Source organism: Arvicola amphibius, chromosome 10 (assembly GCF_903992535.2).
Source record: "Arvicola amphibius chromosome 10, mArvAmp1.2, whole genome shotgun sequence".
Classification (NCBI taxonomy): Eukaryota; Metazoa; Chordata; class Mammalia; order Rodentia; family Cricetidae; genus Arvicola; species Arvicola amphibius.
In genome coordinates, this window is record NC_052056.1 from 72146240 (window position 1) to 72169761 (window position 23522).

At 44.1% G+C, this 23522-nt stretch overlaps 1 protein-coding gene across 4 annotated transcripts in view; it reads right to left on the reverse strand.

The window, feature by feature from the left end:
* The window catches only part of Vps8 (VPS8 subunit of CORVET complex), a 216731-nt gene that overhangs the window by 60967 nt on the left and 132242 nt on the right, over window positions 1–23522 (reverse strand). For all 4 annotated transcript variants that reach the window (XM_038345871.2, XM_038345872.2, XM_038345876.2 and 1 more), the window contains 6 exons: window positions 19895–20042; window positions 15067–15156; window positions 13917–13959; window positions 10483–10586; window positions 3964–4045; window positions 3552–3634 (listed from right to left, as the gene is read on the reverse strand). In XM_038345871.2, the coding sequence (XP_038201799.1) occupies window positions 3552–3634; window positions 3964–4045; window positions 10483–10586; window positions 13917–13959; window positions 15067–15156; window positions 19895–20042 (550 nt within the window). The remainder of the gene's footprint in view (window positions 1–3551; window positions 3635–3963; window positions 4046–10482; window positions 10587–13916; window positions 13960–15066; window positions 15157–19894; window positions 20043–23522) is intronic.

The window sequence follows — 23522 nt, forward strand, 5'->3', positions numbered from 1 at the left end:
CCTAAATAACTGTCCCTCCCGACTTTCTCTCTGGGGATTGCTGGATTAATATGAACATGAAAAATGCATCAACTCATGCTAGATGGAGCAGGAAGCCAGAGGTGTGAAGCTGGAAGACACAGGAGCAGTAACTGGGGCAAGCTCAGAACGAGACCTTCCTCTCAGAAGGCTGTGGATGTCTGCTGTTCAAGGATGGAGAAGACAAGACAGGCTGTAGGTAGTGGGTGTGGTTTATCATCACAGGTCCATGTGCTGGACACTCAGCTAAGTCCTCAGTGCGGCAATGCTAGGAGATGGGGGTGTTCTGGAGGTGTAACACCCCCTCTTGCACAAGCCCTTGCCATATGATTACATATACCATGAGGTCTTCACCAGAGTGGACCTGACACAAGGCCTTGGCTTTGGTACCCTAGACCTGGGAGCTACATAACAGCATTTTTTTTATAAAGGCGTCAAGAGGTCAACTAGGAAAAATCACTAGAACCGATGAGGAATTACACAAAAGCAAAGCCAAGATCTGATGTGATCATATGGAATTCAGCTTCTTTCTAGTATGCCAACAGCACACAGTTCACAGTGGCACCTAAAAGAGAACTGTCTGGCTACACACCATCCATCCATACATATATGGTGGCTATGAGAAAACAGCCACAGAGCACACACCTGATCTAGGACAACAGCCTAAGGAATATACTTAGTATGTTATGGAGAAACTGCTAATTTTAAACAAAGACCTGTTCCAGGTCCAGGCCAGCCCACACATCTTACAATGGGGCCCAGCCTGGTGAGTCTCACCCGGCCCAACCCTGAGATCTACCAGGTCTCACAATCAGTGCCCCGCCTAATCTGGTGAACCTTGCCTGCATCACCACAACCTCTGGGCTTGGATCAGGACGCACTTTTTGTTGCCAGTTCAGCCGCCCTGTGACCACCTGACCTCATCCCTTCTGTACCACATCCAGCCTCCAGACCTGTCCTGCCCTACGCCCATGCTGCTGCTCTCCTGCTCCTCTGTGTGGACTGAGGCTAAGCAATGAATATGCTAGTTGCTCAGGACAGCGGCCAGCAGACAGCCCTTAAAATGGATGGTGTTTCCTGCATGAAACACCATGAAGAGAGGAATCCAAAGTCTGTCTCTCAAGAAAGCTCTTGTGGGGCACACTCTCATGTCATTTACACAAGCAATCAGTTAAACAGGGTAAAACAGAACTAATACACAATAGCTGATTAGTTCCTCAAAAACACAAACTTAAACGGAGGAAAGTTTAAATGACGTAATCGAAAAAATGCATCAGGAAACAAAAAGTAGTTCATGTCTGTCACCCAGGACGGGGTGCACACTTAACTTCTCTATCCCTTAGTTTTTCTCCTTTGTCAGCAGACTTAGTACTTTTACTTTTTTGAGACAGGGTCTGATGTAACCCAGGTTGGTCTTGAACTTGCTATGTAGCCAAGGATTACTTAGAACTTCTAATCCTCTTCTGCACCTCCAGGGTGATAGCTCTGCATGCATGCACCTGTACCCAGGGTGACGACTCTGCATGCATGCACCTGTATCCAGGGTAACGACTCTGCATGCACATATCTGCACCCAGGGTGATGGCTCTACATGCATGCACCTGTACCCATGGGGATGGCTCTGCATGCATGCACCTGTATCCAGGGTGACGTCTCTGCATAAATGCAACTGTACCCAGGGTAACAGCTCTGCATGCATGCACAAGCACCCAGGGTGATGACTCTGCACACAGGGTTCTGATGTGGTGCTAGGTATTGGAACCAGGGTTTCCTGCATGCAAGGCAAACATGCTACCTACTGAGCTACACACCTGTTAATCACAATCTATATAACTGCCTTCCCGACACCAAAAGACTGTTATGAATAAAAGTACTTTTAAAAAAATCCTTGTTCATATACAGGGGCAAAGTTATAGTAGACAAAAAAATAAAGAAGTAAATTTAAGAATAGAAAACCCTCCTGATTAGTGAGAAGTTACTTAATGCTAGAAGCAGCACAATTATAAGAATCCCAGTGTAAGTCAAAGCCGAGATTTTCAAATATTAAAGGTTTCAAAGAGGTCAGTTTTGAAATATGAAACGTTTCTAAGTCACACAATGTTTTGCAAAAGGAAAGGCAGACTTTTGTTATAATTTATACGGCTAAAGCTCATCATAAAGCGCAATGTGCATGCAGGACAGAACCCACCTTGGGATCATTCTTTCCAGCCTTATAGAGGTGCTTCTATATGTTTTCAAGCTTTGGGATTAATATATTTAAAACACATGGAAATAGTCTACATTTCTCAGTCTCTGAGAGTTGCCAAGGACTGAATGTGGAAATACACACCTGAGGGCTGGGTGTGGTGTACACCTTTAACCCCAGGACTAGGAGGCAGAGGTAGGGAGAGATCTGTGAGTTCAAGGCCAGCCTGGGCTACGTAGCCAGACCTGTCTCAAAACACCAAACAAACAAACAAATCCCATATACAATAATCATGTTTTTTTTTTCCTTCAGTACTGGGGATGAACCAGGACCTCACACTAGACAAAGCAAGGGCTCCAACACTGAGCAACACCCTGAGTCCTAAATTCCTGCAGACAAAGCACTCTGTGGTGAGGGAGACTACTGCATGCAGCACCCTGTATCAGATCACTTGCCCAGAGGCCTCAGAGCTCACAGGAAGGAAGAAGCACTTGAAGAATCTTAGAAGGAGCTGTGGGGACATTCCAAAGGAAGAGAGTTGAGACCAGTGGAGTCCTATCCCTATTTGACTCTGTGTGTGTGTGTGTGTGTGTGTGTACATGCATGTGCAAGTGTATGCATGTGTGTATGCATGCATGTGCAAGTGTGTGTGTGCATGCGTGCATGTGCAAGTGTGTGTGTGTGTGTGTGTGTGTGTGTGTATGTGTTGGCGCATGCGTGCACGCGTGAGCATGTGCATCTGGGCTCAAGTGCACATGTGTCACTACCACACATAAAGTGAGAGAAGAAAGACTGATTGGTCTAATTCCTGCTGCCTCCCCAAGCATGTTCACAGGTTTTTCTAAAAATACAGCTTAGGGTATTTTTAGTGGTTTCTTTCTTATGAAGCTGGGAAGTTTCAAGTCTTATTGCCAAAGAAAACAGGAGAAAATGTTTCTTACAATAACTCTGGACAAAAGGCTAGCTAGAATTTACAGCTGGGCTGAGTTTTCAACTAAGAAGTATTTTTAGAATGAGCTAGAAAACTGAAATAACAACCATTACTTAGAATGCCTACATTCACTTCATTTTTAGAGAACTTTCCTTTTTAAATTCTTAACGTATGATAAGCTAGAAATAAGTGTCCATTGTCTTCCAGGGGCTATAAACAATAAGAAACGTGTATGCGAGCCCCAAAGAAGCAAGGAAGGCCTATATACCCATGGGGTGACACCATACAAGACTGACTCAAGGTTAGTTAGCAATTTAGGTAATGCCCAAACACAGGTGATATAAACCTCAGCCTCAGTTACTGGTAAAATAACTGGAATCCATCAATATTCAGCCTCCCTTGCCCCTTTGAGCTCACCTGCAAGATTCTTTGTAAGATCGATGGGAGGGCAATGAACGCTGCCATACTGTTTAGAACTTGCATAGTCAAAGATTTCAGAGCTGTTGAAACAAAATATTAAGATTAATTTTGCTTTTCTTTTTATTTAGGGGAAAGTAGTCACCTTACCTAGAAACTTAGTTAATCTAGGCCAGTTTGGTATCTTAAAAGTGACTGTTGGTCAGCTGTAAACACTATACATTGTCTAGATAAATTATATAAGGGTCCCACAGAAAGAAATGCAGCACAAGGTGGAACAGAGACTACAGCAATGGCGTCATTGGGAAGACAACAGCAGAAAGCTACGAGGGAAGGAGACTGCCAAAGCAGGCTTTGCAGACAGAAAGTGGGCTGGTGAGCGGCCCCGTCAGGTTGATTCTGATGGGTTTACCTTCGCAGTGCCGATGAGGAGCAGCTGAGCTGGACAGCTTCTGTGGTGCCATCATTGCCTCCAACAATGGAAACCATAGCGCCTGTGGCATCAGAGGAAACCAAACCATTAGCATAGTATTGGCGGTTGAAACGAATGCGTACTGGCAAAAATCAAAGAGGAAATTTGAATATGATTGAGAAAAGACAGTAAAAAGCAGAGAGCTCAGACAGAAGAGGGCACCTTCATCTGCTGTGGCAAGCACATGGAGGATGAGGGATTATAATTCTGTTTCTATCTAGAGAGTTTGTATGCAAACCAGCCATGAGCACATCCTACTAGGCTCTAAAAAGTCACCAAAAAGGGATCACTGCCCCGCCCTGCGGCTCCTGGCCTCCACTCCTGTTCTTCGGTTATGGGAAGACTTTCTATACCAAGCATTAGGCTCTTTCATAAACGCTACACATCTGGAGTGGAGGTTAAGATGAACTCATTAACATTACCAGCCTCGCCAAGAGATAATCAGATTTACCAGTTACTTATTTACTTCTACTAAGGATTCCATTTAAGACCTTACACGTATTCGTTTGCTCTCATAAGCCTTATGTCATAGGTATCTTCACTTGATTTAAAGAAATTAAGTAATTTGCCGAAGGTAACACAATAATAACACTGACTCCAAGTCGAGTTCTTCCAATCTTCACCACAAAAACCAAGCCAATCCATTTCAACAACTCAGTTAGGCGATCGTTTATAAATGCCTTACAGTACCTTGACAGGAAGCCCCAAGGAAGGGTCAGTGGAACAGGGCAGGAGTATGATGTCTCACAGGACACCAGTGTCCACTGCCGATGAACACACACGAACAGGTGCCCGCAAATGACAACACTTATTCATTATGAAAGTTTGGCCTTTAGCTTAGACATGTCCCCAGTCAGCTCTTATAACTTAAACTATTTATATTAATCTATGTTCTATCACATGAAGTTAACTCTCTTCCATCTTGTACCTCCTGTTTCTTCTCCCTGTCTCCTGGTTTTTCCTGCACTCCTAGACCCTCCTCCTCTCCGGTGCTGCAGTTCTCTGAGCCGGCGACTCTGTCCTATACTCTCGGGTACTCTGCCTGCAGTTCCCTAGCTGGCTTCCCAAGCCACAGCATGTCTTTGTTTATTTTAGGGAAGTCTTATTTTACATGCTATACCTAATTTTTACTTTTAGTTTATCTATTTATTATGCTTAGAAATTTGATTTATAAAATTATTTAATCAAGATGGTTTTTAAAAACTTATCTTAAAAAGTTTTATTCTTGCTTTCCAAATGGTAGATGATATAAATGAAGAGACAAAAGCCATGGGATCTATTCATATCTTAAATAGGAGAATTATTCTTCTACTAAATCTCTATATCAACCTTAAACATGGTAAACACACTTTGAAAGGACTCTGGCAGGCCTTGCTCAACCCCTGGAATAGGATTTCCTTGCTGAAAATCAGATTACATTCCTAAAGTTAGTCACCAAGGTCTAGTCCCTTAGTTGGCTACTTCCTTCTTCTGAGGTTGACTACCAAGGTCCAGCGATCTAAGAATTAAAGTACAGCAATCAAAAGTCCCCTTTTGGCCACCCTAATTAACATGTTCAATCAAAATTAAACACCTCATCCTAACACAGGGCTTCGCCTTTTACCTTTATAAACCGCCATTTGCCTTGAGGCCATGCCTCCCTTCTCTGTCCAGGGGCAGTCCTTTGACCCTCTGGGGCAAATGCCCCCCTCCTTTGTTCCTTTTGCCTTCTCATTTGCCCTTTATTTCCTGTCTTTGTCTCTTATTCCCTGCTCTTTGTCCCCCTGGGGCAAATAAATCTCCTTTGTTTTGAGAACTTGAGTGTTAGGGTGTCGGTTCCAAAACCAGTCCTTTCAACCTTTACTTTTTATCTCTTTTATTCTACTATACTGATTTCTAAGATTTTTAGTTGGGTAAGTCTAAAAACCCACATTAAAATAATGATCCATGGTGTGATAACCCCATCACCTGAGAAGGTACAACTTGAGATACACAGGAAACACCTAGGTTTTTAGGGACATGCATGATGCCATCATCCTTGTTAAGAGCAATCACAGGGCATGGAACAACAGCATATAGAACAGATATTCAGAGGTGGGGTGTTCAGCACATAGGAGCAGATATGCAGAAGTGGGGACTGTTGCAGAATATTTGTTTACACTGTGTAAGGAAGTGTTACTATGATTGGCTTAATAAAGAGCTGAATGGCCAATAGCTAGGTAGAAGGTATAGGTGGGATTTCCTGGGAGAGAGAGAACTCTGGGAAGAAGGGAGGCAGAGAGACATCAACAAGACATGGAACAAGTTGAACATATGGTACAGAGAAGAAGTAACTGAGCTACATGGCAAAACACAGATTAATAGAAGCAGGTTAATTTAAGTTATAAGAGCCAGCTGGGACAAGACTAAACTAAAGGTCAAGCTTTCATAATTAGTAAGAAGTATGTTGGTGGCCCAAAGAAAGCTTGCTACATTGAGCACCCAACATGGGGCACAACTATGAGGACAGAGAAGTTGCCATCTGGGTCTCTCTATGAACACTCAAAGCAGTTAGTTGACTCCTGCAAACAGAACTCCAAAACTGGGCTCAGCAACTTCCCAGAGCTGGGGAGGTAAACACTGCTCCCACTGGTAGGTACCCGCTGGCATGAGGCTAGGCTCTCAGAGAACTGGGGGGACAGAGCCAGCCACCAGGGCCACTTTGCAGCAGTAGCCTAGCAGTTTAAGGTATGTCTCCCATGGTTAGAGAACACTGCAAGTGTGCAGCTGCAGGCAATGCAAAAAGTCAGGTCCAGACCAAGAAAACTTCTGAACAGATATAATATACTTAATAAGGTGTTTAGGTGCTGAAGAAAGAAAAAAATGGGTAAAGACAGTCATTAAAAAAGCTAAAAATAATAGAAAAGTCTTTAAGAGAGAGTAAAGTAATATAAAAAAGAATAAGCCATGTAAAGAAGGAAAATATACAAGATGTCTGGATCCTGTATGGTGGTACTTTGTTGACTTTGAATTTTCTAAATGTTAATGAACAAAAACCAATTGCTGCTGAGAGTCATTGGATCATGGGAACTACTAAATTAAAACAACCTATATATGTTTAAAATATCTTAACTTCAGAATGGAAGTCAGAAAATATGTTATTGGGGTAAAGGTTATTCCTTTTTTCCCACAGGACAAAATCTATGAATTTCTTCAAAAATTAATAAAACCCATATTTGACTGGAGGGAAACCTCCTGAAAATCTTGGCAGTAGACATAAAGAAAAACAGAAAAGCCTACAAGACAGGTGATGTATATTCTGATCCCTCGTCATTGGAACAGCCCTGAAGACTGGATGAGACATGATAAATCTTGTTGGTTACAGAGTCCTCATGACTTCTTATTACATGTCATCCTTTCATGTCATGGACAAAGGTTTCATCATATAGTATAAACAGATTTAAAGTTAACAGATGCCTTTTATATTTTCAAAGAGAAAACAAAATCATCTTTAGCTGATTTGTGCATGTTGCATATTCCAGACAGATATGTATGTTACCTTTAAAAGTTTGTATGTTTTCAGGAAAAAAAGGACCAGACACCAAGGAAGACAAGGAAGCCCAGGTGACCCAGCTTCTCAGAATATCTGTTACAATATCCTCAAAATTCAACATCCAAAACAACTTCAAAGCTGCTAGCTGAGATGGTTCAGCCTCAATGACTACTCCCAGGACTTTGGATAAGCCCTGCACTTTCCCAATACACAGAGAGTAAACAAAAATAACAAGATAGCTCTTGCAGGACTTGACCATTATCTCAATTTTCTCAGTGTCCCTTTCTCCCTCCCTCCCTCCCTCCCTCCCTCCCTTCCTCCCTCTCTCTCCCCCTCCCTCCCTCCCTCCCTCTCCCCCTGTCTCCCTCCCCACCCCACCTGCTGCCCTGGATCAAAAAGTTGCTCTCACCTACCTCTCCAGCACAATGCCTGCCTGTGTGCCACCAGGCTCCCTGACATGATGATAATGGACTAAGCCGTCCCCAAATTAAAAGCTTTGCTTTATAAGAGTAACTGTGGTCATGGTTTCTCCTCACAGCACTAACTAAGGCAGAGGTAGAAACACTTTTCTCTAAGGGCGTAGTCACTAGTAATCTGACCACTCTCCAGTAAAAATCACACATCAAGGATATTTAGGCAGCAAAACTGGTCTTGAGGGATTAAAAAAAAGAGAGGAGACCAAGTTGTGTGGGAGAAAGAGGTAGATATGGCAAGAGTGGGGGGAGAATGACCAGCACGCATGCTATGAACTCTCAAAGAACTAATTTTAGGAACTGTAAGACACAGGATGGATTCACAACAAATCAGTGACATAGAGGAAACTTCAAGTATGCCCAGATGAAAGAGAAGGACCTTCACGTAAGAAGTAAAATCCAATGGTTCATTTTCAATTGGTATAAAGGCCAGAAAACCTTTTTGTAACCTCTGCTTGCTTTAAACATAACACATGAAGGAGCCAATACAACAGAATAATGGAGGGTGGGACTACAGAACTCTGTGGTCTTCAAATTGCAAAACTAAAATAGGAACAAACAAGATGGGGAAATCTAAGTAATGGGAGTGGTACTGGGTGGAGGTTCTGCCACCTTGAGTGCTAAGCCAGAGGAAAAGAGAATGCTCGTGCACAGGACTGCAAGAGTGACTAATCTGAGCTCAGTGTCAGGTCCACCGTTCTGCCTTGGCTGGAGCCCAACCTTCAGCTTCAAAATGAAAATTGCTTTGAGTTCAAAACCATGCCTCAATACAACCAACCAACCAACCAAAGGATGAAGAAAAAAACAGACTCAGGAATAGAAAAATTATGGCATGCATTTCTGTGAATTCTGCAATGGCACGCCATCATGGTACAATAAAACTGAACGTCAAGAATAAGCATAAAATCCTAACCTACTGCAGCTACTCAGACTTTATGTTGTTGGAAGGCTTATTAAGAGCTAATAAGTCAAAGAAACATTTATATGCAGTTTAGAGAGTCCTTGGCTCCTAGAGGAGATCAAACACAGTATTTTTTAGAGAAAGTATCCTCTGGTTAATGTTTTTCCAAAAGTGTATCAGCCTTGGCAGACAAAAACCACACAGGGGTATTCCCCAAATGGTAATAATGGCTATTTCTGAGTTACCATGTGACTCTACTGCAAGACTTTAAAATCCTTCTGTGCACTTTCTACAGTGTATGACCTTTTTCTTATTTTCATGTATAAGTGTGCACATGGAGACCTTCAGTCAAACCTGGCTAGTCCTCCAACAGACACCACATCCACCTGGAATCTATGTGGACTTTGAAGTCTGAACAGCCATTGCCCATGTCAAGTACTTTAACTGCTGCGACATGCCCCAGTCCCCACTACTGCATGATTTCTTTAAGGTATCTGTATTATTTCACGAAAAAGGTTTTAATAAGGAAAAGATAACATCTATATGTGAACACGCTTCATATGCATACTTTTTACAATCTCTGACAAAACCTAAGAGAAATTATAAAATTATGAAGACAGAAAACATGCCAAGACATATTCATTTTGCTTTAATAACTATAGTACAGACATATGAAAAATTAAGCTTAGCTCCCCATTTCAGAAACCCAGTAAAATGCCAGATCAGGAGCACTGAGCACTGAGCGGCAAGCACAGAAAGTGCGGCTGTGTGCTGTGCTACAGCCGACACTACCAGCTGTCCCTGGGGACAGAGCCCAGGCCTCACACAGGCTAGGCCAGTGCCTGTCACTGAACTACCACCCCCAAACCAAAACCACTTTACTTCTAAAAGCACCAGAGGACTCGGCTCTCCATCCCACGCTGCCTGCAGCGTCTATTTCACTGCACCAGATGTTCATCCACACCCCCTGGGTTTTGCTTTGACTTCCTTCAGTCTGCCCTGTCAGCAGCAGAGCTTCCTAAGCTTGGCTGCTCACTGGATTCATGTACACAGCATTAGGACGCACTGACGACTCGGTCTTAGCTGCGGAGAATGTCAGTTAATTATACAGGGTCCAGTACAACCAATGAAAAGGTTCAAAGCTCCCGGGGCCACCCCATGTGTGGCCAAGGCTCCCTTTCCCCTCTGCTGCACTTAAGGTCCCCTTGAGGGCTCTGCCCTCTTCCTGCTCACTCGTACCCACTGTGAGCAGATGAGATGACAACCGACTACAAGTTCCACCACCGGGCACAAACAGAAATTCCACTCCACAGGCCCCGCAGGGACGGAGCATTCCCACGCCAGCTCTTTGCAGCAGAATCCACGGGCTTGAGGCCTTTGTGCACGAGAGGAGCCAGATCCTCCAGATCCTCCCGCTGATAATGTCAAGAGCCTTATGCTCCTGGGAACACTAAGAAGTGATTAAAGCCCAAACAAATTAAATTCAGGTTGCCAAGAGGGCAGTAGAAATAGAATTAATTGCAAGTTTCCACACAGAACACGTTTGTTAAACGCCTAAGCAGCTATCAGCCTACCTCTCGTTGCTGCTGATTCAAATTCTGTGAATTTCTCTGGCAAAGAGCAATTGTCTCTACCATGGTATCTTCAACAGCCTTCAGTGGAAAAGCCTCTGTTGTATCTAGATTTGGAAAGAGGATTAATGTCACGTAAAAGATATCCTACTATGACCTCAGAGTTTCTGTGAATCATGCACTTTTTTTCCTCTCTCTGTGTATAGCTTTAGTTGGTTAATCTTCATTGTCAACTCAACTGAATTCAGAATCACTATGGAAACATATCCCTGGGTGTGTGTGTGTGTGTTGTGTGTGTGTGTGTGAGGGGGGGGGGATCCAAAGACTTTTAACTGATGAGCAGCTGGGAGCCACATAAGTGTCACTATCCCGAGGACTAGAGTCCTGGGATAGCCCCCACCCCCGAACATGGGTGTCACTATCCCGAGGGCTAGCGTCCTGGGAGAGCCCCACCTCTGAACATGGATGTCACTATCCCGAGGGCTAGTGTCCAGACTCAATAAAGCAAAACAAGCAGAATGCTTGTGCTTCTCTCTTCCTGACCCAAAGTCACATGACCAGCGGCCTCAGGCTCCCGCTGCCACAGCCAGAGCTGCTCTTGCCTCACACTCTCCCTGCTGTGAAGGATTGCACCCTCACCTCCTTCCTCAATCACTCTGATCAAGAACCCTGTCCCAGCACTGAGAAAGGTAACTAATACAGGAGCCAAGCCCAACCTACCTTACTCACCTCGGATCTGCTTCTCCCCGTCATTTCCAGAGTAGTTAGAGCCATCATCTCCAAGTACCCTGATCTGAGTCATTCTCATCTTTGATGCTTCCTTCTCTGTATCCCCTTGTTCATTCTACCTGTATGCCTGCTGTGCCCTCCCTGTCCCCAGACGGAGCACTGGCTCTTCATTGCATTTCTGACCTCCTAAGCCTGGCTTTCTGTTCTCTTTCACACAAGTCCAATTAGATCACTTCTCTCTACAGAAACCACCAAAGATCCCCAGTCCTTAAAAGCAGACTCTGCCTGTGTAACAGAGGAGAGTTCTTCTCACCTGTGCTCTCCCTGAGGCACTGGCTGGCCATGTCCATGCACTCCTGACCCGAGCCTAGAAGCCCCTTCCATGCTCTGTATAGTACGTCTTTCCGCAACACAGACTGAGTCACAACTAGTCCCTGAACTCTCTCAACTCCTTTGCCATTCCCACGGCAGCTCTGGCACACTCTGTTCCACTTATATTACAAGCTTTATCTCCCCGTGTCTCCTTCATGAGACTAAGGCTTCAAAGGAGGGTGGGCTACCTATGGAAACTAAACACAAGGCCATGCACTCAGCAGATATCTGGATCTCTTAGCACACTGTCAGCAGCAGATCTGAAGGCAGAAGGCTGTTACTAAATGGGTTATGAGACCATGAACTTTGGAAAACTGGCTTCCAGACAAGCTGCCTACAAATTACTAGAACAATCAGGAAATGCCCTTCCTAATTTCCCTTGGCTATTAATATATTTGCAAAATTATTCTTTTAACGCTAGATTTAAGAAAAATATCACAAAATGCACCAAACATAACATAAACAAATTGAATGAGCATGTACTGACAGTTCAAAAGTAATAACTAGATTCTAGTTTGATCACCAATATGAAAAGTAAATCAAGTATTTTCATAGGTTCCAAAAAGCCGTAGTGTAATACAAGATGGCTAGGATTCAACACAAATTCTGTTACCTAGAACCCCAGCATCAAAGAGTCAGGGTAAATTATCTACAGAGTTGCTGGATGGAAAGTACTAGAAGGATGTATGGAAGAAGAGTTCAAGAAGAGGCGAGACAACCTACACCTCACCCATGAAGGCCTCCCTCATTCTGCGAGAGAAGCTAGGCTGTCAGCAAACGCTGACTAAAAATGGATGGAGGAGCAAACAGGTATTTTTCCAGGAAAAAAATGTGAGTGGTCAAAACAAGTACAAAACATCTGATGCCACAGATGGAAACAAGGGATGAAGGGAGAGAGGAGTGGAGTGGAAGGCAGCTCCCCCCCGGCACCCATCGTGACCGAGGAGAAAGAAAGGAGAGAGAAGGGGCAAGGATGAAGGCATCAGTGAGAATGCGGTGCAACTGATCTCACGCACTGCAGAGGATGTGAACCATGGCCTGGCTATGGAGGACCCTAAAAACAGAGTTAAAGCACCTGTCTGGCAGGCATGAATGACGCTCTGGGTCCAACTCCCAGCACAAAGGAACTTTTAAAGTTACTGCTTTATCCAGCGATCCCACTTTTGGCTTTATACCCAAAACAAATGAAAGGGAGAACCCAAAAATACCTGCATACCAAGGATGTTCACAGCAACTATCTAGCAGACCAAAGGTGGGCCAGCCCAAGTGTCTATTAACGCATAAATGCACATGGTAGACACCCACACAGCAGAACACTGTGCAGCTTTAGAAGACCATTCTGACATGTTTTCCAACATTTATGAACCTTAAAGACACTACACCAAAGGAAATGAGCCAACCATAAACTCAAATGCACTAGGATTTCACTCTCATGAGTCAGGCAAATTCAGAAAGCGAATGCTAGAACTGGAGAGCACCAACAGAGTGGTGTTGGGGGGGACTGCTGCCCATGGGAACAGAGGCTCTGCTGGGATGATTAAAAAATTCAACCAGATAGTGGGGATGTATGTACTGCAGTATGATAATATTTATTGTTGCTAAGTCTTTTGGTAGTTTTTTCTTGTTTTATGATAATTTTTAAAAATTAAAAGAAATTTCAATGGACACAACAAAGCTTATATATCTGTGTCAGTCACTCCAGATTTACTGCTTGGGGGTACAGTCGACAAGAAGCTCTGATCTGCTGCTGTTTGGCATAGACACCAAGTTTAAGCCTGTTAGTCATGTAGTTGGACACCGCAGTGAGCACCTTGGGGACCAGTGGCAAGACGACATGTAGCCTCCGCTGGGGACAGATGAGCCAGAATCTTGCTGGTAAGCCACAGCCACGTTGCGATACACAGATTAATTGAAATGGGTTAAATTAATATGTAAGTGTTAGCCAATAAGAAGCTAGAGCTAATAGACCAAGCAGTGATTTAATTAATACAGTTTCTGTGTGGTTATTTTGAGTCTCAGCAGCTGGGAACGAACGAGCAGCCTCTCCCAACACCTACACACAGCCAAGTCACATGTATACGGTACAATGGGGGATGACCACGGGACAGTGAGAGAGGCCACAGTCCCTGCACGGCTAACCTCATCACGTCACAGCAGTGCATGACTTTCTGTCAAGTATCCTTGAAAACCACTAAAACTTCAATCTAACTATGAAAATAAAGGGTATCTATGAAAATGGCTATGTGTAGTTATTACTAAATTAAGGCAGTGTGTTATATAAAAACTTTTACAACATATGGTTAGTGGAAGAAAAGCATTTACATCCAAGGACTTACTTCCACCCTGCCGAGTTATCTCTTGTAGTCTGCTCTGCAGTCTCTAGAAGGTAAAACACAGAGGTGACCAAACAGTCCATATTTCTACCCTCTACATACTTGCAGAACAAATTTTAGAGGTGAACCCCAAAGAAACAGGTGATGAGATGGCTCAGTATCTTCCACCAAGCCTTGAAGACCTGAGTTCCATCCCTGGGACCCACATGGTGGAAGGAGAGAAATTACCTCCACATGAACACTGTGGCTTGCGTGTGCCCACAGAGATATACGTGTGAGTAAGTAAATAGACACAATGTTTTTCTGCTGTCATTCAGCACTGACTACTTATCCACATAGCTTGCAGCGTAGGAATGGCCACAAAAGATCAAGTGTCACCAGTCTGCCCATGTGTGCCCCTTTGTACCACTGAGCAGTCACACTGGTGTCCCTTAGAGCAGCACTGAGGGTAGCAACTTATCATGTTTTGGATGTGGGTGTGAAATTCTTATCAGGTCATGAAACACATGGGTGAGTTGCACAGGTATTAACAAAAGGACATGACAAACCTATGCTCATGGCACACATCCCAGCCCTGGGTCCGACTTTCCCTAACATCCACAGTTGTACGTATAACATTTAATAAAGTTTATTTTGACAAATGTACATATTTGTGCATGGTTTGCAAAGAAAATACTGATCATCGCTACCTTTGCGTTATACTAAGAGAAAACCACTCATGCACTTTCTTAATGTCCAATGTTTTCTTTTATGTCACCATGACGCTTTTGAGATTTCTCTCCTATTACATTTATCAGTGATGTTGTGCTGTGTAATATTTAGTTATGAGCAAACTGTCATTGCGTCTCCCTCCAGTCTCTTGACACCTGGCATATTTCTAGATTTGGGATCTTCAGGAATGAGAATGTTTTATCACTCTTGTGCTAATGATTTTTACAATGGCTATACCATTTTACACTCTGGATACTTTTCATGAATATAAATTATGACTTGAAAATGATGCCATACATAAATATAGGGCTGTTCTCAATGAACCCCAAGATAAAATATACTTCTGTGTACAGCTTACCTCGAAACACACGAGGTAAAGACAAAGACAGACTGAGGCATTTCAGAGAGACAGAATGTGACAATGAACACAGTCAAATGCTACCTCCAGCAGCAGGAGGAAGGCACCGTGAACATCTCCTTTCTTCTCCAAAAGATACGCAGTGACTTCGTGGAGCTGATACTTCTGTGTAATCTAGGAAAGAAAGAAAGCACTTCTGTAAATCTTGTTTACAGAGTACAAAGAGTACAGCATACAAAACACACGTGACAGTCATTAACGAACCCGTGCCTTTACAGTTCGCTACTGCACAGTACAGAATGTGGAGCCTGTCCTATAGTGAGCCATCTGGCAGCTCTACTTTGAACAAACTCATCCCTTTGTCTATTTTCCAAATTTGTCACACATCTGAATGAGGTACATCCCCTGAAGAAAAGCCAACACACATAAACAAACAATATGCCATAAAGGAGACAGTGTCAGCTGTAACTCTACATAAGACTGAAAAAAGGTAGATACTGGCAGATTTACGGGATTTAGTAAAAGTTAATAAACTAGGAATAATATCTAAATCAGTGAAAGAAGACTAAGTATGTTGAGAGACAAAAGGGCAAAGCACAGAAAATGGAAGCAAGCGAATACTAGAGAAGACTAAGGAGGCACAGGGAGGGGCAGGCTCCCAGATCTTCTCCGCTTCTCTGCTGCTGTGAGGATATACCCAATGGGCGACTTAAGGGAGAAGGGTCACTCTATCTCACAGTTCAAAGCCGCCATCCCCCACGATGAACAAGTTAAAACAGCAGCAGGCTGGAAGCGGCTGCTCACACCTCGTTCACAATCAGGGAGCAGAGCAGTGTGAGGAACGGCTGCTGGAGCGCGGCTCACTCTCTACTTCAGATAGCTCTCTCCGTGCCAACCAGCCTACTCAAGATGGCCCCTCGTCGGTGCCCAGAGGCTAGAGCAGTCCTGTGGTGTCAACCCCTCCTAGGTGCCCAGAGGCTGGAGCACTCACTTGTGTACCTAGTGGCTTCTTTCTCAGGTGATTCGAGAACTGATCAAGCTGACAATTAACACTTTTGCACCATCACACAGATCAAAGGAGAAAACATCTCAAGAAATGTAGAAAAATCATTTGGTAAATGATTTCATAGCCACACAACCAACCTGAACAGAAATTTAAGAGATGTTATCTCTGATTATCCTCTAATAAACACCATAATCACTGCAAAGTATCTGCCAGGTTCCCTTTAAATCAGAACCAGGATGGAAGGCACACTGCTTCTATTCAGTCGTGTCCTAGAGTACATAGACACGTGAGAACAAGGCTGGGCTGTAGAACCCCAAACTATTACTATTCTTGGAAAGTGTCATTATCATAAAATACACACAAACAACTTGAATTGAAAAAGAATTTAGCTGCTTGCTAAATTATTTGTGCAAACCAGCACAAATAATCGCCTGCATTTAAATGCCACCGCAGCAAACAGTGAAAATGCCCTTGAGAGACAGGGCAGAGTGGTGCAAGCCTTTATAATGACAGCAGTCCGGAGGCAGGGGCAGGATCTGAGTCCAAGGCCAGCCTGCTCTACACACTGAGTTCTAGATTAGCCAGGAATAAATACACAGTAAGACTCTGTCTTAAAAAATAAAAAAAAAAAAGGTCATAAAACCTTACCAAAGACACAGAGGCATTTTAGAAAGGCAAATATTTCTGAATGTGAAGCACCAGGACTACTCTGCACCGGTGCAATTTGCACTTCACAGTCGAAGCTCCAGGTCTCTAAAGAATCTGGTGTTGTGGTTCCTGAGTGATGCATGGGAAGAGGCAGGGAACAGCTGGAGTACTGTCAAGACAGGGAGGGAGCATAGCTATCCCTGGACAGTAAGCCTTCCTGTGAAGCTGCAGTGGCTAACATGTGATGTGCACGTGGGGAAAGACATCCAAGGGACAGAGGAGAACCACACACAGATCCGTGCATGTGCAGAGTTTAACACAGCATGCTGTTAGAAATCAGTAAGGAGGTCCCTGGTAGTCAGATTGAGGACCGTCTTAAATGACATCATAGAACCTTCATCCAGCATCTGATGGAAGCAGATGCAGAGAGCTACAAAGGAGCACTGGGCTAAGCTCCCAAAGTCAAAGACAGAAAGGAGTGAAAATATGAGCAAAGGGTTCAAGACCATGATGAGGATACCCACTTAAACAGCTTACCTGAGCTAATGGGAGCCCACTGACTTCGGCCTGACAGCAGGGATACCAGCACAGGACCAAACTAGGCCCTCTAAATGTGGCTGACAGTTGTATGGCTGAGGCAGACTGTGGGGCCTCTGGCAATGAGACCAGGATTTATCCCTACTGCTTGTACTGGCTTTATGGAACCTATTCTCTTTGGAGGGATACCTTGCTCAAGCTAGATATAGTGGGGAGGGCCTTGGTCCTGCCTCAAAGCAACATACTAGACTTTGGTGACTTCCCATGGGAAACCTTACCCTCTCTGAGGAGTGGATGGGGGAGTGAAGGGAAGGTGTAGGGAGCAGGAGGAGGGGAGAGAGTGGGAATTGGGACTGGAATGTAAAATGAAAAAAGATAGGTTTTTTTTTAAATAAATAAATCAGTAAGGAGGGTGTGTTGAGTAGTTTTATGTCAACTTGACACAGCCGGAATCATCCGAGAGGAGAGAGCCTCCATTAAGACTGGGTTATAGGCAAGCCTGTGGGGCATTTTCTTAATTAGTGATTGATATGGGAGGGCTCAGCCCTTTGTGGGTGGTACCATTCCTGGGCTGGTGGTCCTGGGTTCTATAAGAAAGCAGGCTGGGTGAGCCATGAGGAGCAAGCCAGTAAGCAGCACCCCTCCATGGCCCCTGCATCAGCTCCTGCTTCCATGTTCTTGCCCTGTTTGCATTCCTGTCCTGACTTCCCTCAGTGATGAGGAAGGATAAGCCAAATTAACTCTCATCTCCCCAAGTTTCTTTGGTCATGGTGCCCCATCACAGCAATAGTAACCCTGACTCAGACAGAGGGCCAGCAAAATGGTTCAGCGGGGAAAGGGGCTGCTGAAAACTGATGGCCTCAGTTCAGTCCCCAGATGCCATGGGGGAAGGACTCCTGAAAGTTGTCCGCACATGCACGTGTCTGTGTGTGTGTGTGTATCTCCATATATATGTATATGTGTGTATATTATCACTGTATGTGCATATATATGAAAACAACACACACATACAATGATAATAAATAATTTTTTTTAAAAAATCAGTGCAGAAAGCTCATAAAATATAAGTAAGGTTATTTAGCATCATATAAGGAAGAAGATATAACCCTTTCTCTTGATCAGCCTACAGATGGATTAAAGTCTAAAACATAAGATGTTAAATTACAGAAATCAGAAGGGAAACCTTTTGTGTCAGGAGTGCGCAAGCTTAACCCTTAGAAGACGGAGCTAAAGCAGAAGTAGAAGCCATGCTAAAGATGCACCAGACAGGATGAAGATGCACTTCTAATCCACAGCTGGCAGGGAACAAGGGATGCAGAAATCAGACAAGCTTCTACAAGTGAATGAGAAGGGCAAACACCTAGCAGGAAAATGGAACCGACGTGAATGCCTACCAGGGATACTGTCAAAATGAAACATACTAAATACATTAAGTGGAAATGTTTCCCAACTGGTTAAAAAATTAAGACTCATCAAGGCTGTGGGGATATAACACGTATCAAAAGTACTGATGAGAACAGAAACTGTTGGGAATACTGGAAATATCAGCACTTGGCTACTATAGCAGGCACGGGCCACCTGAGATACACAGGCCGCATGCATCCCAGGACACCTATGAATGCATCCTAGCACATGTTTAAAAGCCACATGATATCAAAGGATAGGTCACACCTGGCCCAAGTCCATTTCCAGTGGGAAGCCATGCAGGCACATGAATTTATGCACAAGAATACAGACTTCCAGCTCTGATGATAATAGCAAAAAACCCACAGAGTTGAAGGGTAAACACCACACCACACGTTTGGTTGATGGTAACCTCAGAGGAAAAGGGATGGGAGAAAGACAGACAAAAAGGTGCTTTATCTGTAAAATAAGTAAGGCAAGGTTGGAACTGAAATTTACTTGGTTGGTCCATACGGAGTTGATACTGTGCACATCCCGCAATATCTGAAATATTTCATAACTCATTATTTTTAAAGTATGAAGCAGCAGGAAGTGGATGCAGAAAATACAGGTCGCTGTTGGTTAGGAGAAAAAGGAAAGAAGACACAATGTTCTATCTAAATGTTAAATGGGGAACATACTAGTCTCATAATGCACACCTACACACACACACACACACACACACACACACACACACACACACACACACACACGGTCTCTGTCTGCCTCTGTCTCTCACTCACTGAGAAGCAGAAAAAAGTAACTAAGAAAAATCAAGGTGCACGCCTTTAATCCCAGTACTCAGGAGGCAGAGGTAGGCAGATTTCAATGAGTTTGAGACCAGACTGGTCTACAGAATGAGTTCCAGGACAACCAGGGCTACACAGAGAAACCCTGTCTCAAAAAGGAAGGAAGGAAATCAAGGCAAGGAAGGAGAGTGCTGAAGCTGCTGGGCTGTTATTTAGCCTGCTGCACTTCCTGGCTCGCCAGGACTGTTTAACCTTCACTGTCTGCAGACAGGAACTTGCTGAGGTCCCTTTTCCAGGCTCACTTTGCTAGTTAGAATTTAGATAAAACCAGACTCATTGCAGGGACGGCTGAGTGATGTCTCAAAGCAGCTGACTATTGCAGTGACGACGCCACCTTGGGTGCCAGCACTTAATACTTTCCAGCTTCTGCAAGAACCGCACACCTGGGTCTCTGTGCCCACCTGGGAAGGGGAGACCCTGCAGGAACCTCTCACTTGTCTTGCACACGCACGCACGCGGCAGGCCTTACCTGAATGGTTTCCTCCAGACGGTAGCACTCGAGGACTTGCAGCGTCTCTGTGACTTGATCTGGACTGAACTGACACAGCAGCTCGATGAACCGCTCTGTAACAGAAGGCGGTATCTGCAGCAACTCCTGATTGACGTGAACGCCCTCCCTGAAAGCAGAGGGCAAGAGGGCACATCTATAATCAAAGGGAACAGCTTACCTCGTTAAAGCAAGGCCACCTTCTATGAGCTAAAACTATGAACTCAATCTGCCTACTGTGTTGGACTACAACTTCTATGGGAACCCAAGGGAAGAAAGAAGAAGGGGGGGGGGGGGCAATTCCAGCCTCAGATATTACAGCTACAGCAAGCAATAAATACAACTCTTAGGCAGACGAACATTAGAACTCCAAATCTGAGGGTCCATTTACTCCGGTTTCTTTTACATAGAGATGTCTAACTTTCATCCCCAAATTACAAGACATACGAGGAGACAAAACAATGTGGTTTGAAAAGATGCAGCAAGCAACAGAAGCAGAATGAGCAGCGGGGCTGGGGTGTGAAATAACGCCCTAAGAATTTTGAGAGGAAAAGCAGGCAAGCAAGAAGAGAATACCATACGCACACAGACGCACAAAGACTCGAAGAATGGATGAAAACCTAGAAGAAAAAACAATACAGAAGTAAAGAGCGCCTCTGGCATATTTGCAATATTGCAAGAACAGCATTTAAAGTGCCGAAGGGAAAAGCAGCCAGTGACTGAAACAGCTGAAGGCAGAGTCTGGGAACTTCTCTTGGTGTCCACAGACATGTCCAAAACTGGAAAGCAACAAAGAAAAAGCAGAACAGAATATCCAAGAACTACAGTAAGATCCAAAAAAATAAATACATAGGGGAACTGTGGAAAGAAAAGGAAAGTAGGACAAGAAATAAATAGTAACCAAACTTAAACCATAGATCTGAGAAGAGTGAAGAATACCAAAAGCTAAATGCTTAAAAAACAAAACAGAACAAACAAACAAAACAAAGCATCCCACACAGAGGAGCATCAGACTCCGACAGTGGAGGGGAGCCAGAGGGAAGACCTTAAAGACGCAGGTGGAGAGAACAGACGGGGAGTTCAATAGACCTCAAACGCCATGCAGGCAGAGCAGGAACAGTGTTTAAGAGCTGAAGGGAAAAGCAAAACAGCAACTGAAAATTCTGTAATTCAGCAACATTAGCTCTTAAAAGCTGAAAGGGAAATACTTTCTCAGACAAAGAAAAATTGAGAGACTACGTTGCAACACATCTGCTTTACAAGGAATGCTGAAAGTAGCTCTTCGGGAAGTGGGAAGAGCATGGGAGACACATGCTATCAGATAACACCCGGCTCAGCAGAGAGCCACGGCACAAACAGCACAGCTCACTGAGCACAGCACAGCCTGAAAAGAGCGGTGGACTTCTGATGTCCACAGCTCTCAGACTCGATTACTGTCAACAGATCTGGCCAAATACAGGGAAGTTGCTGGAAAGGAAGGGTTTTTCTTTCAAATAATTTTGAATATTTATTTACTTATTCCTCTGTTTTTTGTGTGTGTGCACGCACACATGTATCTGGGGATAAGGTGCACAGACGGTGGCCAGAGGACAACCTGTGGGAATTGCTCCTTTTACCATGTGATGTCTAGGGACTGAACTTTGGTTGTCAGTCTTGGGTGCAAGTGCCTTTTGAAACCATCACATACCCCTAGTTTTTTGTTTGTTTGTTTTTGTTTGTTTTTTAATGGATGCTCATAAACTGTCCAATTACAATCAGAGAAGGTGGAAAATAAGTGATAGGCAGGCAGAAGAGGAACGGGTGAAGAAGAACAATCTAGTTACAGAAGAGTAGAATTTTAATGACCCTTTTTGATTGCAAAGTGGAGAAATGTGAGTATTTTTGCAAAGAGGGTTAAAAATAGCAAAATTTATGGAACTTCTGTTATGGCACTAACATGCCAGCTGTCATTGTGTCAGAAGTGTGCACTGCAAAGGGCGAAACCTCCAAGGGTACCTTGCAAGCTTCTGCTTTTAACTTAACTGGCCAGGGCAGACAGCAGGTGGCTCGCCACACCCACACTCTCCTCCAACCAGTGTGCACTGCTAATACCCATCCTTCTCGTCTCTGGTGTTCCTCATTCATGTTGTCGTGCTTGCTGATTTCGATCCAGTTAGATTCCCAAGTCTTTAATTGGCCACCTTCCCTATTTCCTTCTTAGAAAAGCCTTTTCTATTATGAATGCTAAGATGGTAACTTTCTATTAATCGTTCTTTAAGTATTCCCTAAAACAGAATCAAATCAAAGCACATGTACAGCTTTACAGCCATGAGCTACATGTAGTGACCTGTACTCAAGAAAGCAGTGTGGAAGAATGAGAACACAGACACACAAAGGGAGGGATGGAGATGGCAATCTCCAAGCTGCCCAGCTGTTGTGGCGTAATTCTTTTGTACGCTGTGAAGATGTATCACTCTGATTGGTTTAATAAAAAGCTAAATGGCCAATAGCTAGGCAGGATTTCCAGAGGATGCTGGGAAGAAGGAGGGCAGAGATGCCAGAAGATGCAGAGAAAGCAGCATGGGCAATACAAAGCAAAGGTAACCAAATCACACAAAAGAACATAGATTAAAAGATATGGGTTAACTTAAGTTATAAGAGCTAGTTAGAAAGAAGCCTAAGCTATCAGCCGAGCTTTCATAGTTAATGACAAGTCTCTGTGTCATTACTGGGGAGCCAATGGTCCCAATGAAAAGTCCAACTACACCCAGTACTTCTAAGGGGTGAAGAGACAGGAGGAACAAGAGGAAAGCTAGGCAAATGGGCCAGGTCCGGTCAAGAAAAGCTGGGATTTTTGCTGTGGGCGACAGGAGCAGAAAGAAGTTTAAAGACAGGAGGGTGACAACGGCACACTTTGCTCACTGAGGGTAGAGACAGCTGGATGGGAGAGATGAGGGTGTGGACATCAGAGAGTCTAATACTCAAGAGACATGGGAGACAGGAGTTTGTAGATTTCAACTGCTTGTTTTGATATGGTCTCTTACCAGGTTGCCCAGGCTGGTCTCAAGTGAGCCTCCTGCCCCAACCCCCAGAGTAGCCCACACTACACATAGGTACCATCGTGGCTGGTCTGTAGATCCTAAGAGCTGTCTGTCTGTGTGTTAGACCTAAGAAGATGGAATGGCAGTGGGTCAGAAAGTGAAACCACATGATCTTTGCGGATTCTACCCGAGCACATGAGAACTGCACGCCCATCAGCTGCGCCTTCTATCAGGAGAAATGAGTTCTCTGACGGCAGGCGCTGCTGTCATCTCCATTTGATCTCCCACACCAGTCACCATGCTCAGCAGGCTTCAGCTGAAACTATTCAATGATTTAATTAAGTCGATAAAGCCATTTACTAAGAAATAAAGTGAAGGGAGAGGTTTGAGTTAGGAAAAAAGTAACTGTAGCAACCTCCCTGTAAGGGTTGAATAAAGAAATAAACGTGTATAGGCTGCACACACGGTGCAGGGAGAACGTGGAGAGAGGCAAGGAGGTGGTACTACAATTGAAAATATTGAATCTGGGCTTCTGGTACTATCCTAGTCAAGGGAGACAAACGTATTTCCCACTGGCAACTCACTGAAGA